General features: G+C 39.5%; 1 protein-coding gene across 10 annotated transcripts in view; it reads right to left on the bottom strand.

Annotated features, from left to right (window-relative positions):
• The window catches only part of SPATS2L (spermatogenesis associated serine rich 2 like), a 165,486-nt gene that overhangs the window by 41,901 nt on the left and 96,898 nt on the right, over positions 1-26,687 (bottom strand). For all 10 annotated transcript variants that reach the window (XM_053215532.1, XM_015077968.2, XM_053215535.1 and 7 more), the window contains 3 exons: positions 17,903-18,011; positions 14,421-14,470; positions 11,569-11,815 (listed from right to left, as the gene is read on the bottom strand). In XM_053215532.1, the coding sequence (XP_053071507.1) occupies positions 11,569-11,815; positions 14,421-14,470; positions 17,903-18,011 (406 nt within the window). The remainder of the gene's footprint in view (positions 1-11,568; positions 11,816-14,420; positions 14,471-17,902; positions 18,012-26,687) is intronic.

Below are 26,687 nucleotides of genomic sequence, written 5' to 3'. Positions count from 1 at the left end.
GAACTTTATACCTAGATACTTTGTTAATTTCCTTATTAGTTTTTTTTTGTAGATTTCTTAAAATTTTCTTTATAGGCAATAATGACATCCTTAAATGCAGTTTAACTTCTTTCTTTCCAAAGGTTAGGAATCCTAGGTTAGTGCAATGTAGAATTGCAGTCCTTGCATTGCTCTGATCTTAGGGAAACTGCATTCAACATTTTATTATTAAATATGATATTAACTGTAGGGCAGATTTTTCATATGCTTATTGGGAAATTCTCTTATATTCCTAGTTTTCTGGGAGTTTTTATTATTTTGCCAAGTGATTTTGTTTCACTAATTGAGATGACCATATTGCTTTTCTCTTTTGTTTTGTTAACACAGAAAATTACATTAATTGGTTTTTAAATGTTAAGCCAACGTTGCATTCCTGGGAAAAAGCACACTTGGTCATAGTGTACTATCTTTTTTATATATTGCTTACTTTAATTCGCTAATACTTTGTTGAAGATTTTGCTTCTTTATTCATGAGCAATATTGTTCTGCTTCTAATCTTTTTCTTCGTTATAGGTCACATTTGATTGCTTCTTGTGTGGAGTTATTTTACACAACAAAACATAAACTGTGGTGGTTGTTTTTTTGCTAACAGTACCAAAGAAAACAAATCTTCCTCTTGGGAGAAATACAGGACTTGGATTCAAAGATTTTTCATAATATATGTATAGACATGTATGTGTTCAGACTTGGAAGTTTCTGAAAACTCTTTTTTCTTGTTAGACTTTACTTTTCAGTGAAAGTTTTATGTACTTATAAGTAGGCTGAAAGAAGTACACATAGAATTCAGATCTAAGTTTAAGAAATGTATAACCATAAGAGTAGGTCTAAAGAAATTATTTTAAGCCACTGAGTTAAGATCTTCCTAATACACAGTAAAACACATTGTCTGATGATGATTAACATTGTAAAGTATTGTGAAGTAGTTCTACTTAGAAAAAATTGATAAAAAGACACAGTATAATTTAGTTGTTATAAAATTATGCCTAAAATTTCTAATGTCTGTGTTGCTTAAAGCATATTACATTCACTTAAAAGTAGTTAAGTGAATATGTTAGTGTTTTATGATAACTGATAATAATAATAATAATAAATTAGTTCTTTGATCATAATCTTAGTGTTTTTAAATATTCACAAAGAACAATGCAAATGGAAATTAAACATTTTAAAATGTTCCACTGCCCAATTGTCAGTTTTACAAATGAAAACAATGAGATTAGTCCAATCTTTGTGGACAGCAATATATTAAGAATTACAAAAATATTCATACTCTTTGACCCCAATAATTCCACTTCTAAGAAAATATGCCAATTAAATAATCATAGTTGTTTATAAAGATTTATATAGAAGAAGTATTCACTATAGCATTATTTATAATAGTAATAAACAAATGGAAATAATCCATAGGGACAATAGTTTGGGAATTAAAAAGAAATATGTCAAATTCATAAGAACACAATGTAGCCATTAAAATAATGTCTTTAAAGAATATATAATGGTATGAGGTAATGTCTGTAATGTCATGCTAAGGAAAAAGAATACAAAAGTTCACATACTACATAATGTGATCTTTGGCTTAAAAAATCCTATATATCTGTGCAGTTAAGAAATTCTGAAATGAAATTTAACAGTGGTTGTTTCTGTTTTTTTTTTCTTAAACCTTACTGCACTTTAAAAATTTCTTCATTAGTATAAATTTCTTTTAAAATCAGAAATACACATCCCCAAAGGCAAGGGAATTAAAAGCAAAAATGAACTACTGGGACCTTATGAAGATAGAAAGCTTCTGCACAGCAAAGGAAACAACCAACAAAACTAAAAGGCAACCCACGGAATGGGAAAAGATATTTGCAAATGACATATCGGACTAAGGGCTAGTATCCAAAATCTATAAAGAGCTCACCAAACTCCACACCCGGAAAACAAATAATCCAGTGAAGAAATGGGCAGAAAACATGAATAGACACTTCTCTAAAGAAGACATCCAGATGGCCAACAGGCACATGAAAAGATGCTCAACGTCGCTCCTCATCAGGGAAATACAAATCAAAACCACACTCAGATATCACCTCACGCCAGTCAGAGTGGCCAAAATGAACAAATCAGGAGACTATAGATGCTGGAGAGGATGTGGAGAAACGGGAACCCTCTTGCACTGTTGGTGGGAATGCAAATTGGTGCAGCCACTCTGGAAAACAGTGTGGAGGTTCCCCAAAAAATTTAAAATAGATCTACCCTATGACCCAGCAATAGCACTGCTAGGAATTTACCCAAGGGATACAGGAGTGCTGATACATAGGGGCACTTGTACCCCAATGTTTATAGCAGCACTCTCAACAATAGCCAAATTATGGAAAGAGCCTAAATGTCCATCAACTGATGAATGGAAAGAATTGTGGTTTATATACACAATGGAGTACTATGTGGCAATGAGAAAGAATGAAATATGGCCCTCTGTAGCAACATGGATGGAACTGGAGAGTGTTATGCTAAGTGAAATAAGCCACACAGAGAAAGACAGATACCATATGTTTTCACTCTTATGTGGATCCTGAGAAACCTAACAGAAACCCATGGGGGAGGGAAAGGAAAAAAAAAAAAGAGGTTAGAGTGGAAGAGAGCCAAAGCATAAGAGACTCTTAAAAACTGAGAACAAACTGAGGGTTGATGGGGGGTGGGAGGGAGGGGAGGGTGGGTGATGGGTGTTGAGGAGGGCACCTTTTGGGATGAGCACTGGGTGTTGTATGGAAACCAATTTGACAATAAACTTCATATATTGAAAAAAAATAAAATCAGAAATACAAAATCCCTAATTATCTTTAGAAAGCAGCATAGCCACTTTACTAAATTTAACCTGTACTTTACATATTCTATCACTAATAATTCAGTGAAGACCATGAGAAAGGCTTGTTTGTCTGAGTGCCTATTGTGTCTGGTGTCTGTTTCAGGCACCAGAACAAGAATGGTGATCAAAGACAGATGTGGCCCCCATCTTTCCAGAACTTGCAGTGTATTAGGAAGACATATAAATCACACCAGCACACAGACAAATGTAGAATTACAACGATGGTAAGTGTTATGAAAGAAAAGTACATAGCATTCTGCAATCTGTAGTTGGCATATTTGATGTAGGGACAGCAAGGAGTAACTCCCCAAGAGATAGATCCTGTGAGCTCATCAGGTAAGAAGGCAGGAAAGTGCACTCCAGGCACTCCTGCACTTAAGGCAGGAGAAAGCCCTGTGTGCCAGTTATCAAGTTATTTTCTCTTGGCTCAAATCCACCCTTCTTTGCCTTACTTTGTGATACAGGAGCTGGCCCCTGCAAACGATTCTCTTTTGCCAGCTCACAGAATGTTAGCTTTATCAGTGGAGGGCAATAAAGTGACCACGCAGGGCTAAGAGGACAGGAATACACTTCTCTTCCAGTTCCGGTTCTTTGTTGTTATGCTTATTCATCACAGGAGGTGGGGGCCAAGCAGAAGGGCTCCAGCTGCAGTCATGCCATGGTCCCTGCATTCCCTGCACTGGCAGTGGCTTCAAGCAGTTCCAGTCTATCTACACCCTCTGGCAATGGTAAAGTTCTACAGAACAGCTCAGTCCATGCCCTGTGACAGTTCTTGTTTGTCTGTTTGTTTGGTTTTTAGTGTAGTTGTTTTGCTGCCACAAGGTTGCATGTTCCACATGCTTTCAATGAGGTCACAATCTCAATCTTGGATTGGAGGGCTCTCTTTATTGTCCAGCCTTTCTAGGGACAGTAACTACTCTCCTGCCATGTCTAGAACCCTTAGAATCCTCATTTATTCCTTTTAGTAGTTAATCACCTCTTTGTGTTTCTAGTGTTTTAGTTAGTAATTCCCTGTATTACATTCCTCCCATTCAAATAAACTGTGTGGTTTCGGTCTCTGGACTTGAACCTGACTGCACACACGCAGTCTATATGAGGGACTGAGAGGGGACCAGGAGGGTTGGAGTAGAGACAGCAAGAAGGAGCAGGCCATTCAGTGAGTTGGAGCATCACTTAGGGGCCAGACCATGCTGGGCCTGTAGGCCATGGTAAGACTTTTGGTTCTTATCTTAAGAGTTCAGATTTGTGTTTTGAAAAGATTTCAGGATATAGAATGACTTAGAGGGGAACAATCTAAAAGCTAGGACATTAATCAGTGGACTCGTACAGCAACATAGGCAAGAGAGGATGATGGCTTTGGTGGGGAGGCACAGGTAGAGACTGTGAGAAACAGATGGGTTCTAGGAACATTTGGAAAAGAAAATCGACAGGACTTGATGGATTGGATGAGGAGACGATGTCAGGACTGATGTCTAGATTCCTGGCTTGCACATTGGATAGATAGTTCACTAAGATCAGGAACACTAAAAGAAAGCTAAGACTGGAAGGGAGATCATGAGTTTGCTTTAAGCATATTGTCGAAGTGCTTTGAACTGTTGAAGTGAAAGTGTCAAGTAAGAGTCTGGAACACAGAGAGGAGCCTGGCCTGGGAAGAGGAATTTGTGAGCCAGCTTACATAATTAAAACCTGGGCATGGTTGAAATGATCTAAGAAGACAGTACTGGGTCTTATAAGAGAAAGGACTTGGAACAAACCAAGTCTTGACAAGCTGTACCAATTAACAGCCTACGTAGAGAAGAATGACCCTCAAAGGAAAAAATGGAGCAATGAAGATGGAGGGGAAATCAGGAGGGTGTCATGTCAGAGGAACTGAAAAGAAAAAATAGAGTCCTTAAGGATCGTGTGATCAACAGCACTGAATGTTACAGACAGAAAAAGATAAAGTACAGATTGGAAAATGCGTGCTAAATTTAATCCACTGAGGCCATTGATAATCATCGTGGGAGCAATTTCTTTGGAGTGATGGGGCTGTAAGCCATACTGAATAAGATGATAAGTGAGAGACAGAGGTGAAGAGATGACGGTGAGTAAAGATAATTCTTTTAGATGTTACAGAATAACGGTCTAGTGATAAAGCCCCAAGAAAACTCTCTTCACATTACAGTGACGATGCACCTGGATTTGCATGGTCCGTCATTCTTCTGTCACTGCATGACAGGATAATTAACAGAGAGTCAGAGGAACCAACAACTTTGAAACAGAGACCCAAACAGACAGGCTTATTTCAAAGACATAATGTCTGTTGGTTCTGCCTCTTTGTAAGTTCTTTATCAAAGACAGATAGACTTTATTATTTCAAGTCCTATTAAACTTGATCAGATCGGTGGGCATAAAGCTGGTAACTTTCAGATTGGAAGCAGACCTTTTAGTTTTATTTACATTACCTTTCAAGGTCTCATTTGTTACTAATACCTTTACAGGTTTATTTGTATTAAAAGATAATAGATAAGAAAGTCAATGAATTAAGCTGCCCAATGACACAAGGTGGACAATTCGCCTTAATTTGTTTCACTGACTTATTTCACTGCAAAACAGAGTCAATTCTCATTATATTTTGATAGAACCATTTAAATCTTTGTTCAAAAATTTAAAAAACAATTTTTTTTGGAAGGCCTTTTGTTTTTTGCAAGGAGTGCATTCCATTTAATTAAGTCTCTTTGTTACTGAAATCGCCATAACAAGGTATGGGTGGGAAGTTATGAAGATATCAGCTCTTCAGAGAGAGTAGTTTTGTGTTTTTGCTGCAGGGTTGCAGCAAAAGTAGTTTTCAAATGAGAAGGAGAAGGGAGAGGGCTGTGGATTTCACTCTACCCGGGTGACAGAAAAATACCCGAGGGGTTGTGTGTTTCCTATGCCCTCCTGTCACTACACCCCATGTCTGTGTCTGTCTCTTTCTGCTTTGTCACACCCAGAGAAAGGAAGCAGAGGTCTTGGTCATGGAAAATGCAGTTGAAGGCCTCCCCTAACGTTCCCCAAACAGTTCTGACATGGTGCTGCTGAGGGTGTGAAACTGAGGGTGTGACTGCACAGCGCACAACCATGAACAGGAGCTAACACTGAGTATTTAGATGCTAAAATAATCATTAATGAGGAGTGAGAATAGCAATTACTGTGCTTCAAATGTAAACTTTCAAAATGCAAGTTCATAGGACACTACTTAGTATTGGCTACATAGATTAAGAAAGTATTGTATCTTTAATTTTAAAAAAGAGTAAAAAGCCCATGGTTATGGCTCTGCAAGGGTTTCAGCTAAAGTCCTTAATTAAGGTTTAAATAAAACATTGGCTGCTCGGACCACTGTAACCTGGTGTGAGAGAACCTGCTCTGAGGCCTCTGGGTCTCAGCTCCCATGTCTCCTCTTCAATCACTCACGGGACATGACGGCCTTATTTCAGGTTGCTACACACGTGATCTTGACCCCTGCCCTGATCTCTCTCCTACTCACTGCCTTCGCAACACTTACTATCATCTAGAATTCTCATGGTAACTTAGCTGTATTCTGATTTATTATGCATCTCTTCACCTCACCTTCCAAAACGTATGCAAACTTCATGAGGGCAGAAGTTTTGCTGTCTTGTTTGCTTCGTCTAGAATTCCTGGCTCATGTCAGGATGCTTAAAAATGTTTACTAGACACATAAATGATCTGAGGGTTGACTCTGTGCTGGATGCTGTGCTAATCACTTTAGACACCTCACTTACTGCATACCACAGTCTTGTTAAGTGGAGTCATATTTTCTATTTTGCAGGTGAGGACACGGAGACACAGAGTGGCTAACTTGTCCCGGGTCACACACCTAGTAAGCGATGAGGCCAAGACTTGAATCCAAACACCTCTAACGCTAAAGCCTGGTTCTTAGCTACAATATTATATTGCTTCCATTGGAGGGCTGGCACTGCCGAATCCTGGAATATACACATTTGGCTTTACTATTAAAGTTCCAGGCAAGCTGCTTTCATCTTGTTGATCTTTTCTAATCCTCTGGTCCAATATAGGGGCTTAGAGAAGCAGGGGAGATAATCTTGAGGCTAGGACTGACAGTAGCATTAAAAAAATCTGCTTGGAAATCCTATAGGAAACCGCATACCATAAAAATACTGTGAAACAGTCTGGTGAGGTGTGTGTGTGTGTGGTGGTGTGGGGTGTTAACAAGACGCACAAATGAGGGACAAGCAGCGAACATTCTAAAATAACGGGATCCTTACTCTCATGTTTGGTTCCGCTCACTTTGAGAATGAGAAAGCAGTTCTGTGCCAGTGCCATGCCCAAATAGACAATGTGTATTGTCAAGGCAAAATGACTGGGCTGCTCCTGTTCTGTGATACAGAGCAGATTGTGAAGTCCGGTTTGTGCAGGTCAGTGAACACAGCATGGAGCTTTCTGTTTGAGACAGGTAACGAATAACACAAGAGCTGGCTTCCCAGGATGCTTCACAAGACCAGGGGACATAAAGGAAGCCTGCTGGCCGTCAGGGGAGCTGAAGCCAAGAAAAGCCCCGCCTCAAAGTTTCTCTCAATGGAGTCAGTTGGTGGCCTGTAATCCGGCTCCTTTCCTATTCAGTGGGAATTGTGTCCAGTGAGAGAAAGCCACACAGGAATTTGAATTCTTATTCTGACCTATCCGGTGATAACCACCTAAACATTTCAGTAATACACGCCTTAAGAAAAGTAGAGCAGGAAGAATATTTAGGAAAATTGAACCCTAAAGTCATAATGTGCTTTAGACATTTAGATGGACTTTAGGAATAAAAATGATCCTTGGCATTACTTTTGGTAAAATAAATCTTAATCTATTCCTTGTCTGACTTTGTACTTGGACACAGAGTGATCATGATTGGATTATGTAAAAGATCTAATTTGAGCTGTTATTAAAAATTCTGAAATACAGGAAAAAAAAAAAAAACTACTCCAAGGCTTAAAGAAGTAATTTTGTACTAAGTTTAAATCAAACTCCCAGACTTCTAAGCTACATGCTGACAGGCAGCATTGTCCCACTCGACAGTGCTATATTTACAGCCTGCAATGATGATGCGTTTGGTGGTTATTTTTCACGTAGGAAGTCACACTAACACCCCTGAACCACCTGCATATATCTTAAAGCTAACTTCTCCCCTACCAGAAAGTGATTCTGTTTAAAATTTTTGAAAAAGAGAAATCTTGAATGTCAAGGTGTTATAAAAAGATAAAATGTGTGTTCCACATGTTCACAGCCTGCTGCCCAGCTGGGCATTCAGGGCAAGCTTTCTTGAGCCAGTTTCATTATTGGAAAGATTGATAAATGCTCCACTGCAAGCAGGCTGGAGATTTCTTTTACACTCATACTTTGAACCCACTCAAGTACAGAATATCATTATATGGCTTTTTTAGGATTACCTTTTCCTAATTTTTCAATTATACATCATTTAGGAGTTATGGAGCCCACGGTTTCAGCAGAGACTCTCTGAATGCATGCATTAAATTACAGGCTTTTGCAAACTAAAAAGAGTTACCGCAGGGGTGCGGGTTATCTTCTCAACCTGAGGGGCTCTAGCTTCCTCGGCAATAAAGTGAGGAGATGGGGTTCAAGGATCACTGCCATCCTTTCCAGTGCCAAGGCTCTACATTCAAAATGGGGTACAGAATGTCCAAGACCTAACACTCATCTGTGAAATACCTGTTAGGGGTCTCGGGGTTTCCAATGGATTGGATGAGCATTTTAAGGCCATTTCACAGTTTTGGCACCACGTTCCTGATGAACTTTCATTATCTTTGGGAAGGAAAACCTAACTAGTAACAAACTCATTTTTAAATTTATGAGTGAGCTGCTGCTGATGTTAATGGTCAACCAGGAGGATTCCCTTTCTTTTGCAAAATAATCTAATAATCTTCCATGATCATCATTCAGTCCTTAACAGGAAAACTTACGTGAAGTATAGATTTGAAGTGAACCAGTAACATTAACAAATAATACTGACATACTTCAATGCCTTCATGCTAAACTTACAAAACTGAAAGGATATTGGGATGGCTCTTTGTGCAATGAAGGATTCTTCACACAAAGTTTCATGTTAGAGTTTACAAAAACCTCATTGTACAGAGAACTCCTCCAGTGGGTACTTAACTTTCAAGGCAGCTATCCACTGTGAAGTGAAGCGCTTCAATATTGAATTTGCTCTAATGTCATATACTTGATAGAGTTACCGAAATTGTTTTAGAAAGAAGGTGTAAATTATAAGTAAATGAACAAATATACGTGCTAGGCTTTTAGTCTGTGATTGATATCAAAACAGCAACTTGAGTAATTAGATTTTGAAAGTAATTCGTGTGAAAGCAATAACAAGCAAAGTTGGGAATCTGCCACTCAATTATTTAATTTCTTTCCCCTGCCCTTACTATAAATCAAAACATTCTCAAAACTGTAGGCGTAGTAAAAACTGAATTAAAAAATTCCTGGAAAATTTTAGATTGTAAAGGGAAATAGGCTGTTTTTTTTTTTTAATTTTTAAGTTTATTTATTTTGAGAGAGAGAGTCAGCACAAGTAGGGTAGGGACAGAGAGAGGGAGACAGAGAATCTCAAGCAGGCTCCACACCGTCAGCATGGAGCCTGACATGGGGCTCGAACTCATGAAACTGTGAGCTCATGACCTGAGCCGAAATCAAGAGTTAGACACTTTATCAACTGAGCCACCCAGGCGCCCCTGTTGGGTTGGTTTTAAGGAAGCATTGCACAGTAAGGATGATCTGAATTACGGCACTCACTATTAAGAGAGTTGGTAGGTAATGTGTTTATGGAAGAAAATTAGTGCTTCGTGAGCAAGTTGCAAACTCACTAGTGTGCTGTGTAGCATGTCAGTTATTTAATGTATTGCTTCCTCAGTGGAGCCCTGATTTGGGACATGTCACCAGGAGATGTTCTGTTTGCATCATCTTCTATAGGACTGAATTGTTCCTAGGCAGGGCCTGTCTTACTCAGAGACTGCAGACATACAAGAGTATGGAGTCAAGTTTTCTCCACTTCTTTTCAACCTTCCAAATCCCCTCTCCTCATTCAAATTTATGGGTCCTTCAATAACTACTACTCCCACAAAACTTCCCCGGATCACTCAGTTGGATGTAGCACCTCTCTTCCCTAAACTGTAAACCCAGCCTTCTCTTCAAGAATAAATAATAGGATGTGATTCCCTCAGGGCCTCAACCATACCATACCCTTCTCTGAATTTACTGTGGCCTGAGAGCACAGTGCTTTGTGTGTAGGAAGAATTTAAAGAGTCACTGAGTCAATAAAAGCAGGATTTTGTAACTAGAAGGACTTCAGGAATTATCTGGTCCTCACTGGGAGAATCTACCACCGCTTCAAAGGCATTTTGAAAAACTGATGGGGCATTTTTAAAATTTGTGTGTGGGGGAGGGGCCTACACCTATAGCCAGGTGACTTACAATCACAGGCATCCTGCACAACCAAGAATCATCCTGTGTCCTGAACTTTCTCATGTCCTGTTGGACGCTTTACATATAAACACAAGTATTTTTTAATATAATTTTCCTACAGATTTCCAGGATTTACTTGGATTTCTGGGATTTAATACTGGGTAAATTAAGAAAAGATTATATTTTATGGTGTTCGGAACCAATCAAAAGTTTTGCACCATTTGGGAAAATCACATGGCCAACGACACCTGTAGTCACGGTATCTAACAACTAGCACCCCTGCATCAGCCTGCATTTGTAGTAGCTGTTTTCCTAGCGATGCTGTGTCTATATACAAACATTCTCATTCAGCTCTTACATCACAGGTGAAATACAAAAAAAAAAACCACTGTCTACAATATCTTGTTGACCACTGTTCTCTTTTAAGTGCAAAGCGATTCATTATAAGTGGGTGTGTATATCAGACCATTTTATCAGGTTTTCTATTTTTTAGTGGTTCCTGATTTCTCACATTTTTTGCTTTATTGAAATCCTGTTTCTAGATAGATTATATAGATTATATTATCTATGAATTTTATTTTAGGATTGTTATCAAATGGAGCATTCAGTAAGACGGTATTGAGGGCCACTGATCTAGTACATTGTAGTATAGTTTCCTTATTTTACAGAAAGGAAATGGGACACTAGAGATGAAATGATACACCCAACGTCATACACTTGATTAAAAAGTAGCCTTTGGTGGACTGATTAAGATATAGCTATAGCACAAATAATTAATATTCCAGATTCTAACACCCTGGAAGGTTAGGTTCTGTCACATAATATAAAATACCAAAAGTTAAAATAATTTGATCTATCCTTTAATAACATTTGCTCTTGTCATCAATTATTTCTCCCTTATCCCAGGAAAAGGTGTCTTGAAAGAAAATTTCTTTTAACTGGAATTTCTGTTTTCCCGATGATGCTAATACAGATTAGAACTATGTTCCTTAGAAAAAATAATCCTCTGACTTAGTGCGGGGCTAAGCTGAGTTTTATTCTTTGGCCCTGCAACATCCTCCCCACCCCCTTCCTATGGGAAGATGTCTGCATCCCTGCACGATGCAGAACAACCCTTCTCTTTCAACAATATCAACAGTAGAAACAATCAACTCAGTGGGTTCCCTCTGCATCCTTTTCTTCCGTGCCTTCCTAAGCAACTTTGTACGAGAATTACTGACCTGTGACCCCACGAAGGGACTTTGAAGGTTCCTCGAGTATCGAGATCTTTTTCTCACGAGGGATAAGCACTGGTTTTTCACTGGCAGAATCGGTGGATGAGTTGTCCTTCTCACAGCCATTTATGTGGCCATTTTGTATCTGGGGCGGTGGTGGCTGCAGGGGCCCTGCTTCCGGCCTCTCTGCCTTGTCTTTAGCATCTTTGTTGCCTTGATGCTGCTTAGACTTGCTTCTTTTTCTTTTATTGTTCTAGAATGAGAAACAAATGAGAAGATAATATTATTCAGCTCAGACCCTTTAGATACAAAGTGAACCTAGACATCAAAATGAAGTATGTTATCTTGTTTGCTTTCTGGCCCTTTAGAATGGGCGAAAACACCTACATTTTTATTAACCGCCCACATTAATGTATCTTCTTTCTCACAGTAAGTTGTGTAAACTTTTACCTCATAAACATAGTGAGCAAATAAAAGTTCCCTTAAAAGGAAAAAAATAGCAGGGAATGGCCTAAAAGTTGAAATATTATTGGAGCAAATTGAAGCCATATATATATATATATATGAACGGTAATATAGTAAAATCTTGTGAGAACTGCTTTCAAACAACTTGAATTCAGATATTGTGCCACTGGAGAAGAGCTCACATTTCTTAAATTGGTGATGTGGTGGTGGGAGACAAGGGTTCTGATCTCCGGGGAGGATAGGAGGTTGAGGAGGAGAATCAGTAGGAAAAGGGCAGGCAAGTCCTTGCAAGATGAAGAAGTAGAAGGCAGGTCCCCAAAGTCCAGGTTGGGTCTGCCGAGATAGATACCAATCAACCAGGAGATTCCTGGCATGGCTGCCACTGTCCACGGAGTGCAAGGCAGCCACAGGACACATAATCATCCCCATGAGAATTTAAGCTGGCGCAGACAAATGCTATAAAGCCATGCCAAACCGATCTGGGTCCACCTGGATTTGGACTGTGCAGCTGGAATCCTGGACGACCTCTCGGCTATGAGGTGAACAGCATTACATGGTTTCACTTTATTTACTTTGAAATAACACCACCCTGCATTTTAGACCATTAAAATGTTGTTGGACCCCAATTATCACAATATGGCAGGGTTTTACAGTACCTCTCCTAAGATGCCCTAATGGATGATACATAATAATATACAGGAAATTAAGAAGATGTTCCCAATTATGTTGCACGCTTTACTTGACTTTGGTTTTGTACCTTCGGGGTACGCAATGTATTTAACATTCAGGACGGCGCAGACCTTGGCCAAGCAGAACAGATGCCTGACCCATTAGAGCAGACCCTGTCCCACCCACCTGCTGCAGCAGTGAGTGCCAGTGGAACATCAGCCTGGCTTTGTTCTTCAACACATTTGAACAGAAAAAATAAAAAGAAACTGTTTCCTTTTAATTCTCCTCCTCATTCCCTTTCTTTCCCATTGAAACCACAATCATTCCCCCAGTAGTGCTCCTCTGGCTGAGAGAAGCCATTCCCTGGGTGAAGGGAAGGGCTGGCGGCACAGGTTCCCATGCAAGCTGCATGTCTGCTGGGCTGGGGAGACCATTTTCCCACTGAACCTCTAAGATGGAGGCTCAGTGAGCTGGGTCTGCAGTTGTTCCTCTGCTCCTTTTTTCACATCAGAGAAATCTGATACCCAAACTGCACATCTGAGATTTTTCCAAGGACGTGCCAATATTGCCTTTCAATCACTTACAAACCATTTTCAGCTCACACAGAAGTCAGGGAAACCATGAGTAGAGATAAGCAGAGATTGTCAAAAAGGGTGACACACAAGGGTTAAAAAAAAATCTCCCAATTCCTCCTATTCCACAAGAAACTAAAGGGAGAACAGAGGGCGAAGGGTAATTTCAGTAATCTCAGTCATCTCAGGATTTTATGGAAATAATGCTGCCTTTTGTTTTCTCAAAACCTGTTCTGTGGGCCTGTGATCTTCCCTCATGGGGAAGGGTAGACTGGAGTATTATATTGTGGGATACCCAAAACACAAGGCCTGGCTGGGAAATTATGGGTACGGATGAGGCAGTTCCTTTGAAAACAGAATCAGACTAAAACAGGTTGCAGGCCAAGAACAAGACTGGTGCACTTTGTAGGAGCTAGTGAGCTCCATATATGTACACAAGATTAGGCAGGCATGTTCTGGAGACAGAGTGCCATGTGCACACAGGCGTACCTCATGTGTGCCCAGAAGTCAAACCCTTTGTGACTAGCCAAGAAAGGAAAATAATTTGAAGAGGGCAGAGTAAAATCTCCTTCCCTCTGTTCTCAAAGAGTGGTTTGCCAGGGTTATCAAGAAGGAAAAAAATTGGTCCCTTTCTTACTATGGCTTTAAGGTATTTTCTTGTTCCTTTGTTAAAGATCTAGTTTAGAACTCAGCAAAAAAAAAAAAAAAAAAAAAAAAAAAACACACAAAAACAACTCAGGGCAGCTTTGGACAGATTCTTTCAGTTGGAAAAACATGTGAAAATATATTTAGAGCTTTTCAAGTATCTTTAAAACACTCCCTAATTTTTTCCTTTGTGCTACGGAATATGTTCAGGCAAGTTAACGTCTTGAATCCTTTGAATTCTCCGGCTGGGTTCCCCTTAATACTTAAAAAGAAAAACTCTGGGACTTCTAAAGCACACCTGGTGGTTAAAAACACTCCAACAGAAAACAAGGGCATTAGTAGTGAGGGTGGCTGGTAATTGAAGAGAGTCTTGAATTTGCAAGTTTTCTCGGTCTACATACCAACATATTTGAAAGAAGCATAAAATTGGTAACCTTGTTTAAATGGTAACAACCATGGATGTTTTGATTGGAGATGTGATTAATTTACAATCAGTATTAATCTTACCTTCTTTTTTCCTGTCATATTCCATTCTTTTAGAACTTGAACTGCACTGCCTAGACAAAGACAAAGAACCTTCAACACGTATTCACATAATAAAACACCACACAAAATTCATCTCTGTCTTTCCATCCTGGTAGCAATTTTTTTTTTGTGGCTTTTTCATTTGTTTTGATACATCCTACCTTAATAAAAATGCCAGTTTCATTTTTTATTTCCAGACTTTCATTTAATTCACTGCATGATCTTGGTTTTATCAAAGTATTAAGCCCCACTACATGAAGCTTACCTTTTTATCATTATGTTGTCTTAGAGAAAATGAAATATATCTTGAGAATGTTCTGTTAGCTTCATTGCCATAGGTGGAATTAAAATTGTTCTGTTTGATATATGAATCAAAATACCTATAATCTTCCAGACCAAACATGGGATTTTGAATATTATTAACCAAGTGCATCAAAGCTTTTTGCTTGGCCACTCCTGCTCTTTTTCTGCCCCCACTCATTATGTTTGCAACTTGAACTTGAGCAGCGTGATAGGGAGGGCAGATTATCTGAGGTTGGTTTTGCTCTCGTCACTGTGCATAAGGATGGGATGTGCTCTTGCGAGGCTTCTACTTTGAAACAAAAGAAATTCATCGACTGACATATTAATCTCATGTTTTCTCCATGCTATTCACATACATATGTGGCCTTGCACAGACTCAGAGGAAAAGTCTAACCTGATTAAGCTGTAAAATATTTTAAAAGACATGCATACTGTTAGTCAGCTATGATAACTGTTTTCCACGTGGTGTAACAAAGTTCTTCCCTCATTCCAACTGGGCTGGGGGTAATTTCAACAATACGTTATTGGTAATGAGTACATCATTTGTTTTCCTATAAATAGGTAATTCTAAAAGAGTAGCTCTTAAATGTATTCTTTTAACAATTTTAAGCCTTTTCATACAATCTCATTATACTAATAGTTCTGTACAAAAAGTGTGTTGGCTAAACAGAGATAAACTTCAGGCCGGTCTTTATAACAAATTTCAAATTAGTAGGGTCCCAATTATTGAGTCCACTGTCACTGTTAGATAAGCAGAAGGCCATATTGCTTTGACAAATGTTTAGACAGGCTAATTATTCCTATCTATTCAAAGTTTCCAATTCAATGCCCCTCTTAGGCTTTCTGAGTTACATGTACTTGAAATAATAACACCGCACTTAAAAGTAAGTTATAATTCAGACTTTTTATTAACTGAGCTGGTCTTTCTCTCATTTGCCCAGAGAATTAATGTTTCACAGTATTCTCCTTTTGAAGAACTTTAGAAAGTCACTTTTATTAGGCTTTTTTCTTAGCCGATCCAGTGGCTAATAATCATTAGGGTAGTTTTTACTTACAGCTAAACTTCAGTTTTCTAAATAAAATAAAATTAAAAAGCACCGTTAAATAATGTTCTTTCCAATCAGAGAAAGGAGGTGAGTTGCTTATGGCTTTACAATTATTCCTCTAATTTTCACATTTTGACATAAATTCTATTTGCAATTTGGACAATGAGCTTTTCGAGAGCAATTCTGAAGAAGAAATACTCATGTTCACAGAGAATTTTGAAAGTGTTATTATTAAATTTTAATTATACTGAAACTGCTTGAAGCTTTTGAAGCCACTCAGAAACAGTGCTTTTAATACGCCTCATACGTGATTCCTAACAAATATTTTCGAACTTCAGTGGTTTTTAAACAAGTTTTCCAACTGGTCCCCAACCAAAGTGATATGAGATTTCTCAGCAATCAATGGGTTTTTTCAATGAGAACTCAACACTGACAAGGAGCTGACAATTTCAAGGACAAGCAAGGTGCTCTATTTAAATACAAACGGATTTGATGACAGTCTATCAGTTACTGAGCATCTGTGCATTTCATCAGGGTCACTTTGTAATGAAAACTTTCATGATGGGGAATGTGGGGGCTTCCATCCAAGTGAGGGTGGGGAAGAATGGGGATAATAACCTTTTTCCTGTCCTAAAGCTTTTTTCCATGTGAATGACGTTGGCAAGTGAATCTTGAGAGTTTATCTGTGCCAGTATGTGCAGATTTCCAAAATTTTTTTCTTGAGACAAATTGCACCAAATGCTGCGAATTAGATCAATATCAGATTTTCTACTATTTTTTTCTTATGACTAAAAACTCTGTATCTGCCAGTTCATGAGACAGAGAGAAACAGAAAGGTTGCTCATTATGGGTCTGCTTGCAAGTCTATTTTGAATGACAATCATTTTTTAAATCAGTTAGGACCCTAAATCTTGAGATTAGTTGAGAGAATTTAGATTTAGAGTGTGGCCTGGTTTCAAGACCTGGCCTGAAATGCAACCATACTTGTAGAACTTTAGGAAAATTATTCCAATCCTAGGAAAATAAGTAAATCAAACCATCCTTAACAAAGAAAGTATAAATAGGATATAACTGAGAAATGTGCTGACAGGTGTTCCCTGACCAGATTTATCAGATTATATTTAGCCAGTCCATATTTACAACATAGAAACTAATACCAGGACAGAACCCATATGGTAACTGAGGACAAGTACGAGACCTCTGTCCATAAGTGGAAATTGTTCAAATAGGAGGGGAGAATTTCCCCATAATATACAGGAAATATAAGGTTGTAGGTTACAAATTTATAAGATAAACATATTCCTAAGACTTTGGATTCTATGATATCACTGGCAATTGCTTGTCTAAAGAAAATTCTGTTTTAGACAGCAAAAAGGATCTAGAGGTAGATGAGCAGAATTGATATTCTGATTAATTAGGCAATCTCAAAATCATAGACTAAGGCTACTAAGGAATAAACCAGTACTGGGGCACCTACGTGGCTCAGTTGGTTAAGCATCTGACTTCAGCTCAGGTCATGATCTCATGGTTCATGAGTTTGAGCCCTACATCGGGCTCTGCTGTCAGCGCTGAGCTAGTTTCTGATCCTCTGTCTCCACCCCCACCCCCCCCCCCCCATTTTTTTCTGCCCCTCCCCGGCACAGGGGTGTGAGCATGCTGTCTCAAAAATAAATAAACATTAAAAAAAAAAAAGAATAAACCAGTCCTCTCAGACTATGTAAGCATCGAGTTCAAGGACTGCAGCTAAGTACAGCTATGCTGAAGAGTTGAGGAGGCTTTCCAGATCAGGAAGGAAGTGCATTACCCTCCATTCACAAGGACACCATCAAATAAAGGACATGTTTAATAACAAATTGGAAAGACTGGTGGACAATGGAATTAGCATCATTATAATAGGTATCTTTTAGAAACTAGGTACAATCTTTTTTTTTACACGAGGGAGAAAGAAATCCCAAATTCTGCTCTTATTGAGTATATGGATGTGTTTTTAAAGCTTAGCATATTTTTATGAGAATTACATTGTCGGTAGCTAATTGACATTCAATGCATTTGAGGAAAAACACAGAACATATAGAATATTTAGTTCTAACAGGTTCAGGGGTCATGTATGCTTACCATCCACGAAGGCTTGCACTGCTTTATCTACATTAAAGTCAAACTGTTGTAGCACCAGCACGATTTCATTATTGCTTTTGTTGGGAACAACTGAGCGAACTGCATAGATCTATGAGGAAAAAGAAAAGAAAAAGAAAGGTAAACACTTTAAATATTGTCCATACTGGATAGACTATAACTGTTAGAAGGCCTTGAAAAGCCAACTAATCTATCTTGCCATCAAGCAGACTCAAGCATTTCAGACCAGCAAAAGTTCATCCTGCTAATCACCTTGATACCCTTTTTATTTATGTATACATGTCCACCAAGAGCTCCTTGTTAGGACTGTGGTAGTAAGTGTGAAAAGCCAATTCTGGTTTTTCACCCTCAACCTATCCCCAAGACTAAGGATGCATACAAGAGGTGTTTTCAGTGAAGACACAGATCGTTTTCTGTCTCAAGCTCTCCTCTCTACACTGGCTCAGGGGGCATCTTTGGAAAACTTACAGAAATAGCCCCATGCCTCAGCTTCTCTTATCTGCACAGTGCAAGCAGTCATCTCAAAGCTCACACAAGTGTGCTGTAAAATTCCATTAATGCTTACAAAGACATAAAAGTGTGGGGCATTGTACTTTTGAAATGGCAATCTTAGCCATAATACAGAATGTTCCCAAACACATTTCTAAAAATCAAACATTTAAAACATCATAAAAGTAAATACATATATGAAAGCTAAGGATTTTAATAGGTTAAGCTAAGCTGATAATAAATTTTTAATGACCTATATGTATTTCTTAGTTAAATTTAGCATGTATTCTTTACTAATAGAATTCATTGACCTCTATCTCACAGAACTTGGAATTACTACAGTATGCTCTACTTATCTGAGCAAAACCTAACTCACCCAGCTTTCTATCAAGGGGATTATTGTAGCTGCTACTGATAGATTCTAGAGTCCTCATGGTGCAAAGGTAAGTGGTAGCCATAATGATGATCATGAAAGCACAGCACAATCTTTGTGTGTTTTTATCAATGGTTAAATTATGGCTAATTGAGTTTTAGAGTTACATGCAGTTTACTGTAATCAGATTCATGGACTACAGATTATATGGGTACGATATGTGTAATGTGACTCTCCTAACCAGAACATTTAGTTAAGTATAGTTAAATATAGCCTAGTTCCTAATTATGTCAGAAAATAGGCAGCCTATCTCATATAGATTTGTACATGAGAGTACTTAGATTATAATGAGAAAACAGCACAAGCTGGAAGTACATAACTTACAGAGGTTTGACACTATTGATCAGAAAGCTGGTTTTGAATCTTGACGTTCATAAACATGTGGGTTTAACCAAGGACTCTAATGTAATATATGTATTTGTATGTATGTGTCTCAAGATTCCTTTGCTTTTTTTTTTCTATTCTCACCTTTTATAGTTCTTACTTTTTTAGATTCTATCTTAAAAAATTTACTTCTTCAGATATAGGTTCCTTCTCACCTTTTCTCTTTCCCCTCTCTAAAAATCCACTCAGTGAACATTTTTTGAATGCCTATTGTGTGACAAAGGCACCAAACTTCCTGGAACTTACAGACTAGAGGGGGGTGTACGTGTTGATCAAATGATCACATAAATAAATATATATGTATACATTGTGATTAATGCCATTCAATCATGACAAGGAGACTTGACCTTATATAGGTATGTTAACATCTGAAGGACAAGTGAGAAGAGATGGGTAGGAGGTAAGAGGAAAGACATTTTAGGTAGAGGGAACAGTATGAATGTGGAGTAAGGCACAGAGGGAGGCAGAACTGAGGCTTTTAGAATATAAGCAGGGACCAGTGGTGGGCAGGGACTAAATCATGCACGGCCTACGAGGCCATGCAAAGGCCATGTGAGGATCTCTCAACTATCCTGTCTTTTGTTAAGTTGTACTTTCTTATTCATTCATCATGTTAGAAAGATAGCTTTCTCTCTATCTCTATCTCTATTATTGTGTAAGTTAAGATGTACAAGGTGTTGATTTGGTACATTTATATACTGAGAAATGATTACCACCATACCATTAGCTAATACCTCCATTCCATTACATAATTACCATTTCTTTTTTGTGGTGAGGACGTTTAGGATCTACCCTCAACAACCTTCAAGTACAGCATATAGCATTATTAGCTATAATCACCATATTGTATGTTAGATCCCCAGAACTTGTTATTCTCATAACTGGAAGTTTGTACTCTTTGACCAATACATCCCCATTTCCCTTTCTTTTTTTTTTAAAGAGAAGCTGAGAGAAAAACAAGAACAAAAACACCTGCATTTAGCCAGGAAAATCACTAACAATGTGTGTCCAACAACAGATACAATTGGCTTAATAGTTACCAGTGCATTGGCGTTACACATAAACATTACATGTTACCCTTCTAATGTAGTTCTTTTAAATAAAATTCTAACATTTCAAGCTACTATGGTTGGTTAGTGTTATACAAAAATCTTGAGGTGCCTGGGTGTCTCAGTTGGTTAAGAGCCTGACTCTTGATTTCACCTCGGGTCATGATTTCACGGTTTGTGGGACCGAGGTCCCCCCTCCCCAGTCAGGCTCTGCACTTACAGCTTGGAGCATGCTTGAGATGCTCTCTCTCTCTCTCTCTCTCTCTCTGCCCTTCCCTCTCTCTCTCTCTGAAAATAAACTTTAAAAAATAAAAATAAAAATAAATAAAATTTCTGAGGCGCCTGGGTGGCTCAGTTGGTTAAGCATCCAACATCGGCTCAGATCATGATCTCACAGTTTGTAGGTTTGAGCCCTGCAGCAGGCTCTGTGCTGACAACTCAGAGCCTGGAGCCTGCTTCAGATTCTGTGTCTCCCTCTCTCTCTTCCCCCCACTCTTGTGCTGTCTCTCTCTCTCTCTCTCTCTCTCTCTCTCTCTCTTCTTCTCTCTCTCTCAAAAATAAACATTAACAAAACCTTAAAAATTACATTATTATTTTATCAGCCATACCCTTCTAAATAATGCAATGATTAGTTATTAATTACATTAACTGCATTATAATTACATTAGACCAAAGATTTCTTTTTTAAAAATATAGTTTATTGTCAAATTGGTTTCCATACAATGCCCAGTGCTCATCCCAACAAGTGTCCTCCTCCTTGCCCATCACCCACTTTCCTCTCTTCCCCACCCTCCATGTAGTTTGTTCTCAGTCCTTAGGAGTCTCTTACGGTTTGCCTCCCTCCTTCTCTGTAATTTTTTCCCCCCATGTAGACCAAAGTTTTCGATCCACCTGCACAGTTGTGTGATCAGTAAAGACCCAGAATTATGGAACAAACATAAAATAACTGTTCTCCCTGCTTCCAGTCTCTCCTCTGCAAAACATATTTTACTGTATTAAAGTAAAACATAACATATAAACCACAGCATATAGGGACAGTTTCTTTTTAGACGTTTATACAACACTTGCCTATTCCTCTTTAAAAGGAAAAAAAAAATAAAACCACGGTCAGATACAGAAAACATCTATCCTTGTCATTTTATATATTCTAGCTCCGAACATATCCTAAGAAAATTGTCAATAACTGAGTTCTGATACTAAATCTAACTATGAATATTGCATACAATTCTCAGAGGAAGATACTTAAGATAGGAATGTCAAGTTTTAAAGAAATGGGAAAAAAGAATCTCTGCCTATTCTTAGGTATTCCATAGTAATGTTGAATTCTAGTTGTATTTCTGGGCCAAGCTCTGTGTTTGCTTTAATCCCAGGGCTTGGCTAATGTGAAGGGAGTATTGTTTTTCCACCCTCTTATTTATAAATTCACTAAGTCTACTTTCCAATGAAAATGTCTTTGAGAAAGATGGAGAAATTCTGCATGCTTATACGTGCACATAAAAATACAGGAACCTCACAGGGTCCCCATTCATGATGCAGCAGAGTTATAAAGGGTCTAAGCATTTAAATCTAAAAAAGATCTCATTATGATGTAGCTTTAAAAATAAGGAGTGGATGACAAAGGCAGTGTTATAGTGAGGTTGTACTGACAGGCTGCCTTTGCATTTGGAAATGAAGCTCCTGGAGGAATGGATCAATCAATGCGTGACTAATGGTAGTTTGCATTCGGGGAACTCATAAAATTCACGCCTGCAGTGACTGTTTCGCAGAGGCTGTTTCTGGGGCTGCTTCAGACATACAGCCTTTACTCCACTGCCACAGCCCACGCTGGTGTGCCTGCTGCTGCAGCTTCACGTCGAAGCCCACTGTTTGAAGCTGCACTTGACTGCATCCCTCCAGGGTTCTCACGCCACGAACAGAGCCGTCCAGGAGGGGTGGAGCAAGCGGCGGTGCAGGCTGCTGGGCGACGTCGGGACCTCTAGGTAGCGGTTCATTTAGCAACAGCTTTACCTTTCTCAAATCGTTCCCTTGTTTGGCTTCTACTAATTTAAATCCGGTTTGGCAAATTCAGTTTGCAATTGAGAAATCCGCCTTTTGCATCTCAGAAGTTGTTTTGATTTACCTTCAGCGGTTTAATCTCTCCTGCCTTCCTCTCTCTGGGGCTTTCTATCTGGCCAGGCAGGCTTTGCCCCGTTCTGCCTCAGGCCCGCCCTGCTGGCGTTTCGCCTGCGCTGAGCAGCCAGGCAGAGTGGCTTTCACAGACACTGCTCAGTTTCAGTTTCCCACATTAACCTCCCTCCCCTGGACTTGCGCTGTCTGCTTTAAGAGCTGTTAGCAGATTTCCTCATTCACACTGTGCATTTTTTGAACCTGTCTGTGATGACTCCTTAGAAATTCTTCTTGGCTTACTGATGAGTCACTTAGACTGTGTCTGAGTTTCAAAAAACGGTTCTCTGACCAAAGTTTTCAATCCACCTACACAGCTGTGTGATCAGTAGAGAGCCAGTATTATCAAATAAACATAAAATAACTGCTCTCTCTGCTCCCGGCATCTCCTCTGCAAATTCATTCCGAGGTTCCTGCCAGACTGCACTTCCGAAAGTATAATCATGGCCATTCTACTCCCTTTCTTGAGAAGAAAGCTAAATCTCTACAATTGAGCATTCATGGCCATCAGCAGCTCCAGCCTGCCCTTCCCAACGCCCCTCTCGCTCTGCCCAGTGTTGGCTCCCCACCCCCACCCCTGTGAGCTTTGTCCTTGACAGGAGAGGTGTCTGCTTGTCCGAATCTTAGAGTCCAGCTGAAGTGCCACATATTCCGTGGGGTCCTTCTCCACTAGCCCTGCCAGAAGTCACCCTGCCTCCTTACAATTCCCACAGCTCTTATCAGCAGGTGTCTCTTTACACTTAGCGCCTTCTACCCTACATGCTGAGTGTGTACGTGCCGTGCTTACTAGATGGTAAGCGGCATGAGGGCAAGAGTCCTCCGCTCAGACACCTCTGCATAGTCAACATGCCCACCCCGCCTGACTGATCATGTGCATGTGTAGGTATTTAACAACTATTTGCTGAGTGAGACAATGCCAACTTGTAGCTGTATCTAGCTGCTGTTTGGGGTCAAAGGCCTATTCTGCGAGCAGGTTTGGGCCATCCTATCACTCTGCGTTTGCCATCCACAATAATATGGGGGTGGAGGTCAGGTGACTGTGATGTGACCTAAACATTATATGGGTAGGAGAATGTGTATATGTCCTCTAAATTTCAATAACAGAGATGGGAGGAATATTTATGAGATCTGATCATGTTAGGTACCGTATTTTGTGAAATTTTAAAAATATAAAATAGCATAGTAAGTGCCTATCATTCCAAAGGTCAGCCCAGCAGACAGATGTTGGTTGAGCCCCCACTAAGTGACAGGCACAGAGAACACAGAGGGGAACAGATACAGTTCCTGCCCTGAAGGGGACAGTGGAGCAGTGGAGCCAGAACCGTTTGCACCTGAAAGTGTATAGTAACCCTGTGCTGTCTTTATGAACAAGGTACTGTGGTACTCCAGAGAAAGAACCAGTAAAGTTTGCCTGGAGAAGGCAGATTACAGAGGAGACAGCTAAATGTCTTAGGAGCTTTGAACTGAAACCAACCTATTTTCTAATCTTGGCCCTGCTCCATCCTAGCTCTAGGACCCTGGATGAACTGTTTAAACTGTCAAAACTTGGTTTTGCAGCTGTAAAATGAGGATATGACCTGCTAGAGTCTCAGTAAAAATGAAAAGAGATGATGCATGTTAAGTGTTGGATATAGAATTTGGCACATATTAGCTGCTCAATAAATTTTAAAAAGAAAAGGGTTGGCACATTTACACTGGGCCATGAAGGAGAAGGGTCCCTCTAGGTGTAAAAATCGGCACGTCTTTGAAATGGACAGAATATGTGGCTAGGGTGCTGGTGAAAATTTATTTGTATACCTCTCTCCTTAAGAACCTTCCTGTACAGCCTCACTGAGCAGTCAGCAGACCCGAGGCTCTCCTGAAGCCCTCCCTCACCTGCAAGCTGATGTACCATAAGGAAGCCCAACACTGCTTCCCCTCTTCCGGCCTGCTCATTCTTTATTTACTCACCAAATGCTTTCTGTGATCAAGTACCATACTAGTGGCTGGATATAGCACTAACGAAACAGATACTGTCATTACAAACCCATAGAGGAAAAGAGCAGTGAATATATAAATTTAAAATGTGTATTACTGCAACTCACACTAAGTGAGTGATATGTAGGAAGCAATCAGAATGTAGTGACAAAGATCACTGAGGTCAGGAAGTAACCTGGCAGAAAAGCCAAGTGGGCTAATCAGAGTCTCTGCCTTGGGAGTCTGGACTTTTTCATACAAAGGGAGAGAAGAAAATAGGGATGAAGAGGGGCTGTTCTGGAGCTGCCTCACTTCCTGCCTTGCCTGCTTCTTTAGCTCTTCTTGAAGTCCCATAAGACCCTACCCCAGACCTTTATAATAACTTCTTTTACTTGCACTAGTTTGAGAGGGTTTCATTTTCTACAATAAGCAGCAAGTGCTAGACACAACACTAGCAGCCAGGGCTGGAAATAAAAATAATAAAGCCAAATAATCAATTCAATTGGCAAAAGGGAGAAACAGACGACTTTACAGGTAAATCCAGTTAGAATGTGAAGGACAGAACAGAGAAGGCCCATGAACCTTGTTCACATACCTCTTCTAGCAACTTGTGTTGGCATAATTACTTATGTGACTATTTGTCCCACTGGGACATGAGCCCCTGAGTGAGAGAGATCACATTTACATATCTACTGGGTCTAGAACAATGGGTGGCATCAGAAGATGATCGATGAATGTACAACTGAATGAACTAAAGGAAGTAGGAAGCCTAGTAATACGGCCACTGAAATATTACAGTTTTATTTGTCCATTTCCCCCCCAGTGCATTTCTGAAATTCAGTGTAAAGTATTATAGGATTAAAAAGTATTCCAGCCCAAAGTGAACGGAGTGCCTCCTAGGTACCAGGAGGATGGTATATGGCTGTATACCGTGTATGTGGTGTACATGGCTGGTCCTAGCCCTGAGGAGCCTGCAGTGTTGTTGCTCCATCCCACCCCCTACCCTAAGGACAGCAGTCAAACAGCCAGCAACCTCCTTTGCACACCAGTGAGAACCAGAGTTATTTATGGGTTTGCCATTCTTGCAACTTTGAAAGGAATTTTATAATCAGCTTTGGTCACATTTCTCAAATGCTGAGCCGTTCAGAGATGCCTTAAACACAGCTCATCTGTGTATGTTTTGCTTCACTTGCTGGACCACTAATATCCACACACTAATGAAGGCAGTTCTCTCAAGAATCTTCTTGAGGAAGAAAATACTCTTTGTAGACCAGTATCCCGGCATCATGGATAATGCTATAATTTAATTGCCTTTTCTAACATCTACTTTCTGCCAGCGGAAAAAAAAAATATGCATGAGGTGTTGTCATGTTCTACTTGGCTGACTTTTTGGGAATTAACACCAGGGGTACAAATCAAAATTAACTTTTTTTTTTTCTTTTTGGCAGGAAACCAGGATTAGAAGGAATAATGAAGATTTGAAGGTGGAAAAAAATGAGATGTGCCTTCTCAAACTTTAAAGTACATTCACATCATCTAGGAATCTGATCAGAATGCAGAATCTGATTCAGATGCTTGGGGTGGAGCCCAAAATTCTGCATTTCTAATAAGCTCCCAGGGGATATACATGCTGCTTGTCCGCAGATGTGGTTGGCATAATAATGGCCCCCAAAGACATACATGCCCCCAGTCCCCTGGAACCTATGAATATGTTAGGTTACACACAAATTAAGATTGCATAGAATTAAGGTTGTTAGCTGACTTTGAAATGGGGAGATTATCCCGGATTATCTCAGTGGGCCCACTATAACCACAGCATCTTTCTAAGTGGAAGGAGGAAGAAAGTCAATGTCGGAGTATGCAATGTGAGAAAGACCTGACCAGCCACTGCTAAGTCCGAAGATGAAAGGGGGCCATGACCAAGGAGTGCAGGCAGCTTCCAGAAGCTGGAAAAGGAAAGAAAACAAATTCTGCACCTACAGCCTCCAGAGAGGAACATAGCCCTTGCCAACATCTTGATTCTAGCCCAATAAGAACCATCTGGATTTCCAATTCCATCAATGTAAGATAATCAATTCATGTTATTTAAAGCTACTAAATTTGTGGTGACTTGCTACAACAAAGGGAAACTAGTACAATGGGCCACAATTTGAGGAGTGAAGGTCTACACCGTTCTTCTTATTAAAATGGAGATGTCTTTCCCTTGCTCACCAACTAATCTCTTTTAAAAAAAATACACCATCCTGTTCCCCCATCCCACACACATATTTTGAGGGAATTCTAACTATTCATT

The sequence above is a fragment of the Acinonyx jubatus genome, chromosome C1 (assembly GCF_027475565.1).
Source record: "Acinonyx jubatus isolate Ajub_Pintada_27869175 chromosome C1, VMU_Ajub_asm_v1.0, whole genome shotgun sequence".
In the NCBI taxonomy this organism is placed as follows: domain Eukaryota; kingdom Metazoa; phylum Chordata; class Mammalia; order Carnivora; family Felidae; genus Acinonyx; species Acinonyx jubatus.
Note: the sequence above shows the minus strand (reverse complement) of the source record. Positions and strands in the feature narration are given on the sequence as shown.